Here is an 11,823-nt window from a genome sequence, read left to right on the forward strand (position 1 = left end):
GCACCTGCTCTTTCTTATCTTCTAGGTTGGGTTTTTGAGGGTCAGAAGGTGAGGTCAGAAGCCAAATGAGAAAGGTCAGAGGTTAAACGAAAGGTGTGATTAAAAGCCTCCTATATGGAAGATCCAGTGTCACTGTGCTCATCACACAGGATATAAGGAAAAGGATATAATGAAACCATACTCTGGTTCATATTCTATATTCTACATACCTCTATGCTCAGTTTGGTTTAGCATCCCTCCTAAGAATAGAAGAAAAAAAGGACAAAGAAACCATCTCAGCAGACTTAAACTCTCTCTTTTTTTTTTCTTGTGTAAAGAGGGAATGTACCACATGTGAATAGGAAAAAGGAAAGAGTGTATTTGTCTTTAGATGGCCCCGAACAACATACTGAGATATTAGTGCCCCCTATTGCTGATTTTTATTGTAACAGTTCTTATCAAGTATCAACAAAGCCATGTCCATTATTTATATATATTATTTATATATATTTCAGTTTGGCGTGTTTAAATAATCAATATTTCTTGCAATAATTTCAGGAAAAGATCAAAACAAAGCTCAGTTATTACATTTCAGTTTAGATCTCAAAATAAATATATAAAAATGCATTACTTTGATGAAAGTATGTTGCTTTCTTTGCTTGTACAACAGTTTTACCCATGATCTATCCACCAGCGTGGGTAGAGGATAATGTCTGCAGGACCTTTGCACGGGTTCAGTTTTAGATTTATATCTAAAAATCTGTTCTTGGGCTGGAAATGTATGTGAAAACCAAAAACAATAAGGCCTGCACTCTCACAACAGACTAATTTATGTATGAGTTACTCTGTTGTTACTCATGCATGCAAGTATGAGGTAGAAAGAGTTTGAAGCTAGACAATACTGTAAAACTGATTTAAACACGTGAAATAATATAATAATGAATATTTTGAATATTCATACGCATTAACAACAAATAGTAAAAATCATGAGAAATTTTTTTAAGCTTTGTCACTAAAATCAGTTCAAAAATGAAACACCTTGAATAGAATATCTCAACACTGATTATCTAGGATTTAGTTTTAATTCTTTTAATATTCCAAGGCCATGTTACAAAGATTATAAAGGATGTTTCTGTCTTATTTTGTTTTTTAAATTCAAATAGTGTTTAAGTAGAAAAAAAGTTACTGCTAAGCAAAACAACAGAAGGATGCACTCACCAGAGACTGTCCATCCAATAAGGGCCAGGTCATGCAAGCCATATCATTTAAAATATGTAAAGAGTACAGGCTGTGTTTGAACATCCACTTGTATTGAAAGGTTATGCACTGTTCCACTGACCGCAATGTAAGAAAGACTGTCTCTTATTCCATCAATATGTGTTCGGTTTGACACAAATAAAGCCAGCAGGCAATCGATACGCCAATCACATCATGGAGGTTATACAGCATGGAGTTTAATGTTGACCTATTTCAGTTCAGCTACCCACATATGACTGCAGACACTCAGTCATGCACAATATTAGTACTAGATAACGTCTTACATGATGAAACATATGGATGTTCTGATTTTGAAAATGGTGATGTTACTTTAATGGAATACACTGTATAGCTACAGCTGCATTAGATATCGCTGGTCACATAGTTCAGACTGTCCATCAGGAACCCTGTACAGTGCTTGTCTCAGTAGACTCCAGACATCTGAGTAGTTGACTATAAATGCCCTGGACTCATTGCATTTACAGTCAACTACCCTATTCTACATAAACCACGTATCAATTAGGCCAAAACCCAGGGGTGGTAAGAAAATGGACATATTAGCCATATTGGCCTGTTCACGCTGGGCAAAGTGTTCGTGCGGGAGCTATATGACAACACCACAAAAGCGACAAAGCGTGCAGGCTGAAGCAGAGTCCCACTTGACAACTTAAAACTACCGAGACGTGAGGTGAACTTTGAGCAGCCAACAGCAGCACTGACAGACTGCGTCACGTTATCCAGACACAGCTGAGCTCATACGGGATATGATGAGACTTCCTTCAAAATAATAGCCCATCAACGCGGAAATGCTACGGTGAGGTGTGAAAATCAAACACTTTTTGTTAGAGAACCACGTGCGGTTATTTTTGTTATTCTGTGCCATTTTGCCAGCATCGCATAAAAAGTATAATTACTTATTTAAAAATGATAACCCAGTTACTTGTGGTTTTGACTTAAGCATATATTTTATAATTTTAAAACGGAAGAGTGGAAGTTCTTTTGCGATATCCTGTTTCACATAATACATGTCTTGCTTTTCGTTAATAATAATAATAATAATAATAATAATAATAATAATAATAATAATAATAATAATAATAATAATAATAATAATAATAATCTTCTAAACGCATAACTAAAATTTTAATTTGAAAAGACAAACAGGAACTTCGTCCTCCTAGCCAAACATTACTGCCTTCACCGTTTCCTCCTCCATCTGCTGCCTTCCGCTGAACTACATCGGCGGAGTTTAGCGTATACCGTAACTGCATGGCAGATGGTGCACTGAGGGTGTTTCTTTTTTGTTTTTCTTTTTCAGTAAAGACCAGCCGCTATGCAGTGCTGGTATTCGGTGCGTGACTTTTAGCTCTCTGTTTGGCAGGACAGACTGAGTGCAGACATCAGGAAGCTGAAGAAAAGAGCTGTGAGAGCAGCCAGGCAGTCAGGAGGCCACGGTTCCCCCTCACACACATACACACATCACCACGGTCTTGATGGTGATGTATGCAAGGAAACCAACAAGAGTCAGCGATGGGTAACTCAGACTCAGACCTTAGCGTTTGAAACATGTTTTTCTTACGCCGTTGATTTAATTTGTCCGTTTAAGGTTTACTTGTAGCCGTTAGCTAGCATGGTTAGCCTGCAATTAGTTAGCCGTTGATTCCGGGTATGTACCTTAGCTGGTCGACTACCGTTACACTTAATAGTATTCACATCGTAAATCCTGCCTATTGTAGGTATTTGTAAGATATACTTTAAACATTACCGATTCAATGTGAACTACAGTATGAGCAAACACATGATGATAAGATGGCAAGTTAGGCTAACTGGGCTAACGCTAGCTACTTAGCTAACTATATATGCTCCAGAAAGTCCGTTTTCAAAGTGACAAATAATAATAAAAAAAAAAAACGTCATTGAGATCTTGCTCTAACCTTTGTTCTGTGTGTCTCCACAGGTGCAACGACAGAAGGGATCCCCAATCGTATCAGGTATGTCATGTTCAGGTTGTTAGCTGTCACCTGTCATGACGATCCATAAACGTAGGTCAGCACAGTGTGCAGGTGATCAGTATTTAAAACAGCAAGTGTCTGGACACATTTCAGTTTGATCACAATGGTAATTCATATGTGGACTGTCTTACTTCAGCCCCTGTGTTTCAGTTACTCTATCAAAACAAGAATTTACTAGAAATGTCAATAGAATCACAATAAAAATAAAAATGCTCTCATTCAACTTAAAGGGTCTCCTGATTGAGAGGTAAGAACACCACTGTGTGAGATTGAGCATATCTCAACAATTCTGCTGTGCACTGTCCTTTTTAGACCCATAAATCTCAGCCAAAGAGCCAGGCCACAAGCCTTCACCGCTACGACAAGGTACGCGATGGGTCGTCAGATCCTGTGCCCCCTTACAAGATGCAGCGACGCTCAGACGAAAGTCCTGTCAGCAGACACGGGGAAGGCACGGGACATGGCAAGGCGAAACCCTCTCACAGCGTCAGAGGGAAAAACGGTGAGTCTGGTGGCATTGCACATGCATGCCATTGCAAGATTAATCTCAGGCGGTTGTTATGAAGGGGAAACGGTAACCACAGATGGGCTCAGATAGGCATAAAGGTCAACCCTGTCTTTGTTTCTATGCTGGCCCCCTACATAATATGTGAACTTCTTCTGTCATGTGTTATTGTCATGAAGACTCTGATCACCCCTGCCAGTTGTCATGTTGTGGGGAAAAAAGGTTTCCCATAATACTGCCATCAGATTAAGACGTAAATGTAAACTGCAAGTATAAGCCTAAAATAACAAAAGGCAAGCTGATTTCTTTTCCCTGTTGTGCAGTTGTGACTCTCCCTGAGGATTTAGTTCTTAGCAGAGCCTCGTTTGCTTTCTCTCCTTTGACAAGTGGCTTTGTTGCAGGGACCAGTGGCTCTCCTCAGGAGAACTCCCACAACAACAGTTCTCACCATGGCACCGACTTGCACGCGGCTCAGAGCAAGCCCGCAGACAGGGTAAGGATCTACCCAGTGTTATCTGATTATAAAACCTTCAGCGATTCCTTTAGAGTGCAGCCACGCCACTATGGAACATTTTATGCGGGGCGTGATGGATAGCCATCTTCCTCTCTCATGCAGACATTTATCAAACCTAACTCAACAATGCTTAACTGTAACTTCATAATTATGTAAGAGGCTCCTTGTGTAGTAGATGGTCTGATTAGAATGTGGACTTCCTTGTTTAAACGATTTGCCATTTGTCAGTGTGAATGAGAGACACATTGTTATTTCTCACTGGTTGGACTGCACAGTGGGACCAAATACACAATATTCAACATTGTCTGGTTTGACACTAATTTGAACCGCTCCTGCAAGCACCCACTGCTCCGTGCATTTGTAAGCTTTCCTACAGACTCTTGTCAGAGCACACATGGCTCACTTTAAGTGTGTAATATTCAAATTACATTAGAGTCTATCTTAATTCTGTTATATCAATAACTGTGGAAACTGCAGTACTAAAAATCAAATTATATAATTTTTTTTAAATGAATTGTTACTAAGATACTGTTGGTTTTACTAGTAGTATGTGGTATCTAATTACTCTTTCCACAGAGAAGGCATGAGATCATATGTTATGAGGGCTCAAGCCTCACCTACAAAAGCACAGTTTTAAAGTTAGTACAGATGTGGATGAGAAATGTTAGATCCTAACAGAGTCGTCAGTATATGCATCATCATTAATATTAAACATACCAGCTCGCATCCACACTCAAAAGCCCCGGTCCATTATCGAGGCTCGGAAATGAAAGATGTTTACCTCCCAAAGCAAAATGGATTTATGTTTACCAAATGTGCTGACTCAGGTATGCTCTTGCCAGTATGTACAATGAAGTAGGACTGCTACCTCCAAGCACTGGAATAAACTATTTAAATGAATTCTTCCACTTGTTGATCTTTGCTTTTGAAGCTTCGTAACCCATTTACACAAAGTGATCGATTGCCTTGCGTTACATCAGTTTAAAGAGCACTTTAATATCCTCTCAAGTTGTTTGAAACTTGAATGCGTGCTCCTCAGGAAAAAAAAAATGTGAGTGCTGGAAAACCGACACTGTTGCTTGAAGAAACTTTGACTTGAGCACTTTGAGACTGGAAAAGTGCTTATGGAGCAAAAGCAGGTGTGATGGCTCACGGTTTCAAGAGGAATGTCACTGCTGGGAAGTGGGTTGTGTAATAACACTGAAAAGAGAACTACCGACCAGCAACTACCAGAATGCTTGGCAACCTTTTCCTGTTCATCAGACAGACTGGACTGGTTTGAGGAGGGAGCGTATGGAAAATAAGGAAGTACTTTTATACAGAGCGGAAGAATTTTTCTGGGGGAGATTTGCATAAATCACATAGCATGGAGGGATTAAAAAAACACAGTCAGAAACAGATACTGTGCTTTCAGTTTTACAGTTCTAGGTTTTTTTTTAGTATCAGTGAAATAGCCTTTGAAGATTAGGGTTCGTGAAAACAAGGGAACATCCTAAACCTGTATGAACAGTGGGTACTTAAAATGAATGCATGCTTCTGTAATGGATCGACAAAAAGCCTACGGTGCCAGTGCCAATATTTATACCTGTGCAGGTTGCACAGGTATAAAGGGCAGTGTGTAGGGCTTCAGAAAGGTTTGTAGTTGGGATGTACCTAGATCTAACAGCGAAGTGTATGTCTGCCAGTGCTTGATCAGCAGGTTGTATGCTTTACCAAGAGAATAAAGTGGGGGGGATTAGATGCAATCAAAAAGTACACAATAAGTTGAAACTGGCCAAAAATGAACTGTCAGGATTTTCTTTTCCCAACTAAGGTTAAATTTACCTGCTCTTCGGATCATCATGGCGGGAGGACCATGTAGCTAACTTGGCGTGACTTCTTTGTCAGATTGACTAAACATCAGATATTTTGACTTTGAAGTGAAGGGTCACAACAATAATAATAAAAAAAAATCTATGAAAAATGATCATGCATACAATAATTGCATTACTTTGGCAATGTTATTGGGAAAGTTTTTGTATAAACTGAGCAAAATGAACTTGGGGTGAAGTTTTTTTTTTAACTGTTTGACTCTCCATTTTCCTTGTGACTAGGACCCAGCAGATGACTGGACAGAGCACATTAGCTCCTCTGGGAAGAAGTACTACTACAACTGTAGAACTGAGGTCTCCCAGTGGGAAAAGCCCAAGGACCTGCTGGAGAGGCAAGGCTCACTTTATTCAAGTCTGTTGGCTTTTTAACCTGAGACAGTGACTGAGGTTGTTGTTCTCATGCAGAGTCACACATGACGGCTTTAGCACCACAATGCTATCAGAATATCATTAGCTTAAGGCACAGACTCAAACCGCAGCCCACGTCCTTAACATCATCGCTGTTGCTTTACAAAACCTGTTTGCTTTGCTTCAGGGAACAACGGCAGAAAGACTCAGTCAAGATGGCAGCAAACAGTTTTCCCAGGGACATGGACTACAGACAAGAGGCCTTGCAGGACAAAGCCACAACAAGTACGACTTACCAATAAAATCTTGTTCATGTGTATATAGTTATGCTTCAGAATATAGCGTGAATTCTGTGTTCATCACTCTGCTCGTCTCCACAGAAATCGCATCAGTGGATCAGTCCACAGCAGCCAATTGCGGCCATTCTTCCTCTTCCTCTCAGAGCCTGACCCCTGCTTCCGCTGCTATAGGCTCCACCCCTTCCAGCATGTCGTCCTCTTCTTCATCCTCTAGCGTTCAGGCGCCTCCGTCTGCCCAGTTGCCCTCGCCGGCGCTGCTCCAGGACCCGGCACTCCTGCATCAGCTCCTCCCGGCGCTGCAAGCAACTTTGCAGATGAACAACGGCAGCATGGACGTGGCCAAGCTGAACGAGGGTGAGGGCGCGGTTTACACTGCTTACCGGTCTAGTGTCTTATTCAGCACAGAGGCGCACAATTGGTTCTCAGAGTTATATTATGGGTTGTTTGCAACTTCATAGTTGTTTAGCTTAGAAAAAAAAGGGGACCGTCCTGTTTGGAAAGCTTGCTTTTACACACAGGTATTCCTGCGTACACATCTTTCAAAACAACAACATCTTGTTTGTTTTTGCTTTTTGTAACCCCCACCCCCAAGAAGCACATGTGTTCCGGCATAAAAAGGAACATGCCGTGCTCCTGCCTTGAGGTATGACTTCCAAAAAGAGTCAGGATGAGTGCGCGGGCTAAGTTTATGAGAACCAGCAGAATTTGAAGATGCGTGGCAAAACAAGCTAGCAGTTCGGCTACATTTAGGCTTCGTTCATGTTAGCTTCCTTCTGTCTGTTGATATGAACTTAGTTGGTGCACTGTGGTTATAAAGAAGCTTGTCGGACAGGTAAGAGCTGGATTTTTACCCTCTAAGATTTTGCGTCAGACAGCAGAGGCCACAGTGTTATAGAAAAAAAAATTAGAATCTGTGTTTGATTGTCTTTTTTGTTTTTTACAAGTGTTTCCCTCGCACTGTTGCACTAACTCGATTCTTATTTCAACTGAGTTTTCTGACTTCTAATGTTTATGCACTCACCGTGTGTGTGTGTGTGTGTGTGTGTGTGTGTGTGTGTGTGTGTGTGTGTGTGTGTGTACGTTCCCTCTTTCTCCCTCCAGTATTGGCAGCTGCTGTCACCCAAGCTTCCTTGCAGTCTGTGCTTCATAAGCTCCTCACTGCTGGACCTGCTTTCAACGTCACTGCTCTGCTCTCAGCTGCTCAGCACTCCAACCAAGGTACGGCCTCTTTGCTGTTTTTCACCATCTGCTGTCACATACTGATTTTCATCTTCTTTGGAAGGTTTCTGCTCTCTGTGTCCTTGTTTTACTGTGTGTATAACTTTAGGGTTTTTTAGATTTACTACAGCTATGTGCGGGGGAAAGAAGCACAAGACATGGTCCCATGTTCTGGGATAAAGGATGTTTTATATGCTGTTGTATTCCCTCTTCAAGCCTTTTTACCTTTTTAACTGTTTGCTGTTAGTCCTAAAAAAACCTGGTCTAATATCAGTGCTCATTTTCCTCCCTGACACTCTGTACAATGATACGTGCAACCTGACCAATCCCCCATTCTTCCACGGCGATCTTATGTTTTCCTGTTTTCAGCCCAGCACTCGAGTCAGTCGCCGGTCTCCCTGACGTCCGACACATCATCGCCGCGGCCGTACGTCTCACCACGGAACGGCACGCCACAGAGCAACCAGAAGTCTCATTTGGGTGTGCATCCTGGCAGCGTCTCATCCTCGCAAACCAGGGTGAGCCTTTGAAGCTAAAGTAACAGAGTAGAGACGTTGTGTTTATGACTGCACTCCTCTGGACCATCTTCTCTGTGTGGGTTTTTGTATCCGTGTCTTGTTTTTATTCATGTTTCTCCTCATCGTCATCTGTTTTTCCCTCTTCAGGGCAGCATGTCTTCTGGGAAGCCAGGCTCAGCTTCCTTGTCCCAGACAGCAGAAAAGCGTCCAGAAGACCCCAGAACTCTGCAGCAGAGAAGGTAACTTTCAGGAAGGAATTATTTAAAATCACTTCATCACAGCATAGATTGGTGGAGGCAAAGCAGATGAGTAGTAGCGGGGGGGTTCAAGAGCTACAAGGACAACTGGCCTGAATTGCAAAAACATGCTTTACAAAATACAGCAACATGTGTTCCAGATAGTGTTTATGGGAACGGTTTATTTTTGAGAAAGGGTTTGCAGCAAGGTCTGTGTGTTATTTGAGAATAGTCATTTTGGGGACACTCAGCTCCCAATGATGCTGTTCCCTGAACAACCGGAAATGTTGGTGAGGCTTATTATTCATCCATATTTCCCCATTCATAGGTTAGACGGTGAGATTATAGACTGAATCTGTGTAACAGTAATCAGCTAGAACATCAGAACAACTGCAGCAGGATTTTATTAACACGGTCTCCACCTGCGTGTCTTCCTCCAGCAGCCAGGACATGTTGTGCACAGGATCAAACGCATCTGGTGCCTTGCTGCCTCACGCTCCGTCCAGCAGTGCGAGCCACTCAGACACCCCTGGCTCCTTCACTCCCAGCCTGTCAGCTCATTTCGATGAAAACCTCATCAGACATATCCAAGGGTGGCCTTCAGAGAACACAGAGAAACAGGTATAGTCCTCCAGAAGACAGGTTCACATTTTATAAGGAACAATGTAGAGCTTGGAATTCCATTTTTCGATAGTGAAATTGGCTCTTGAGTGACTTTCAGTAGACTTTGTCGTGAGTGGGCCTGTACAATATATGGATATATCCTCAGTTTTATTACTGCTCATTGTGTTGATGTTTGTATGGACAAACTGAGACTGCAGAAAAAATGATGATGGAGTAAAGAGCTTGTGCTGTGAAATGTTTTCACTGTCACTTCTGGTTGTGCTAGTCTGTCATCTTTTCTGCTCCCCGTGTTGGAGTTTTATTTTATGCTGAACTCTCTCTCTCTCTCTTACACACACACACACTCACTGTGTGTGTTCAAAGATGCTGTTCTCCATCGCATCTATGATAACTCTTTGTTACACGAAAGCTGGCGTTTTTTCATTTTTTTTTTTTTTTTTTGTTGACAAAATGCACTTCTCCCTTTCCACCAGGCGGCTCGGTTGCGTGAAGACATCCACAACATGGGCAGCTTGTACATGTCTGAAATCTGCACAGAGATGAAAAATCTTCGGTCTCTGGTCAGAGTGTGTGAAATCCAGGCCACACTGAGGGAGCAGAGGTGAGGCAAATGGCTACATTTGCATAGACTCAGCTGTTAACACACATGCATTTTGATTTACATTTTCTTTTTTTCGCAACTGCAGAATCTTGTTTCTGAGGCAACAGAGCAAAGAGCTGGACAAGCTGAAGAACCAGAACTCCTACATGGTGTGAGGACCTGACCCGAGAGGAACAGGCTTGGATGGTCCGATTGAGACAATTAGAGAGGGAGGAATAGACACGGACAGCGAGCTGCTACAGTTTATTCCTCCTGCAAGAGCGACTGTTAGAAGTCAGTAACTGACAGTGAAGCTCCGTCATCCTGAACATGTCTTTTCTTTTTAATATATATATATATATTTTTTCTTTTCTCCATTGTCCACTACATAAATTGCTCAAACCGACTGTTCGCATGTCGGAACAACTAAAAAAAAAGTGGACAACGGGACCTTTTTTGGACAGCACCTTTTGGACCACGAACCTTGGATTGTGTGTGTTGTATTGGGTTAACTTGTTTTCTGGTGTGTTTTGATGTGTAGTGGTCAGGAAGAGAGTCAAAATGAACTAAGACAAACCCTCTTGTGATTGGTGTGACACTTCTGTGGGTGGGGGGGAGAGCGATCGGGTCCCCTTCCCAAACTTCTGAAATGAACTTTGTCATGCACTGCGATGTGTGGCTTCAGTGGCAGTGATGTTACTGTTATTTTTCTTTTTTTTTCTTCACCAATCAGTGGGTTTGCCAACCCATTTTGTCTTAAAGCTGGTTTGTTTTACATGTCACGAGATTCACTGAGATCTTTGGCCAGACCGAAATGACAGATGTTTTTTTTTTGTCCCAAATGATGGGATTGTTCCACTGATGCAGAGTCACTTGGAAGACATGGCTAGTTGTGTAAAAAGCACTTTGAAAGCTGTTTTGATGAAGCTTATGTTATTGGACCTAGGTTGGCCACAAGTACATCTGAGGTTGTTTTCCATTGGTAGCCCTGCTGGCAGTTTTCTTCCTTCTTTTCTTTTTAAATTGTAAAATTGTCAATATTTTGTTTCTGTTCCAAGTCAAATTGGGGACATGTTCATTCCTTACAAGCAGCTTAGCAGGAGGTTGCATAAAAGAATAGAAAAGTGACTGAATTTACAGTTCCTTAAAGCTAAATTATTATTGTGCTGGAGTTATTACATCCTTGTAGTTGTAACGGAAAAGCTCGACGAAGGAATTTTTTTTTTTTTTTCTGTAAGAAACTCATGTTTTGGTTTTGTTTGTTGCTGCAGCCTTTTTATCGACTGACTCTAGACAGGTGTGGTTACTTTTTGCGAAGGGTTCATTCGCAATGAGAGGGCATACTTTTATATGGCCATCAGATTAAAACTGCAGTCTTACACTCCAACAGTTTTAAAAAAAAAAAAGTTCCTTTGTTTCCTGGTTGTTGTTTTTTTTTCTGTGACACGGAATAGTTCCCACAAGATCGGATGTGCACAATTTTTGGGGTTTCGGGGTGGGGTCAGATTTTTTGGGGGGGCTTTGTATTCCATTAAATATGTGAATAAAATATTATGCCACACCCTTTGCTTGACTTTCACTGACATCTCAAGCATGCCAACAGAATATCTTCAGTATCACTTTGTAAGCAGTTAACAGACGATTGCCTGTTTGAGTACAGCTGCTGACCACCAGATGGTGACAGTGAGCAATGTTACTTTTAAACCTAATCCTGCCCATCGTTTCTTGCTGGAATCCGTCATGTTGAAAGGGAAGAGGACTTGGAAATTTGGAAATACCTGGCCTGTGTTACATTTCTGTTCCTATACCGGGGCCATATATCCATAGTACCCAGCCCTTAGATAACCTGCCACACTTTGCTT

General features: G+C 41.6%; 1 protein-coding gene across 2 annotated transcripts; it reads left to right on the forward strand.

The window, feature by feature from the left end:
• The first annotated feature begins 2,418 nt into the window (after window positions 1–2,418).
• Window positions 2,419–11,527, forward strand: LOC146367225 (WW domain-containing adapter protein with coiled-coil-like). 2 transcript variants are annotated; one of them, XM_084912990.1, is made up of 13 exons: window positions 2,419–2,770; window positions 3,194–3,227; window positions 3,561–3,750; window positions 4,155–4,246; window positions 6,361–6,470; window positions 6,674–6,771; window positions 6,867–7,139; window positions 7,887–8,003; window positions 8,373–8,521; window positions 8,669–8,760; window positions 9,201–9,378; window positions 9,855–9,982; window positions 10,068–11,527. In XM_084912990.1, the coding sequence occupies exons 1-13, from the start codon at window positions 2,730–2,732 to the stop codon at window positions 10,135–10,137; spliced, it is 1,572 nt and encodes a 523-aa protein (XP_084769116.1). In that variant the 5' UTR covers window positions 2,419–2,729; the 3' UTR covers window positions 10,138–11,527. The 2 variants fall into 2 exon arrangements, with proteins under 2 accessions (XP_084769116.1, XP_084769115.1); XM_084912989.1 differs by having other exon boundaries at window positions 2,420–2,770; window positions 9,198–9,378.
• Window positions 11,528–11,823: the final 296 nt, after the last annotated feature.

Source organism: Perissodus microlepis, chromosome 18 (assembly GCF_051167445.1).
Source record: "Perissodus microlepis isolate ML-2025 ecotype Zambia chromosome 18, ASM5116744v1, whole genome shotgun sequence".
In the NCBI taxonomy this organism is placed as follows: Eukaryota; Metazoa; Chordata; class Actinopteri; order Cichliformes; family Cichlidae; genus Perissodus; species Perissodus microlepis.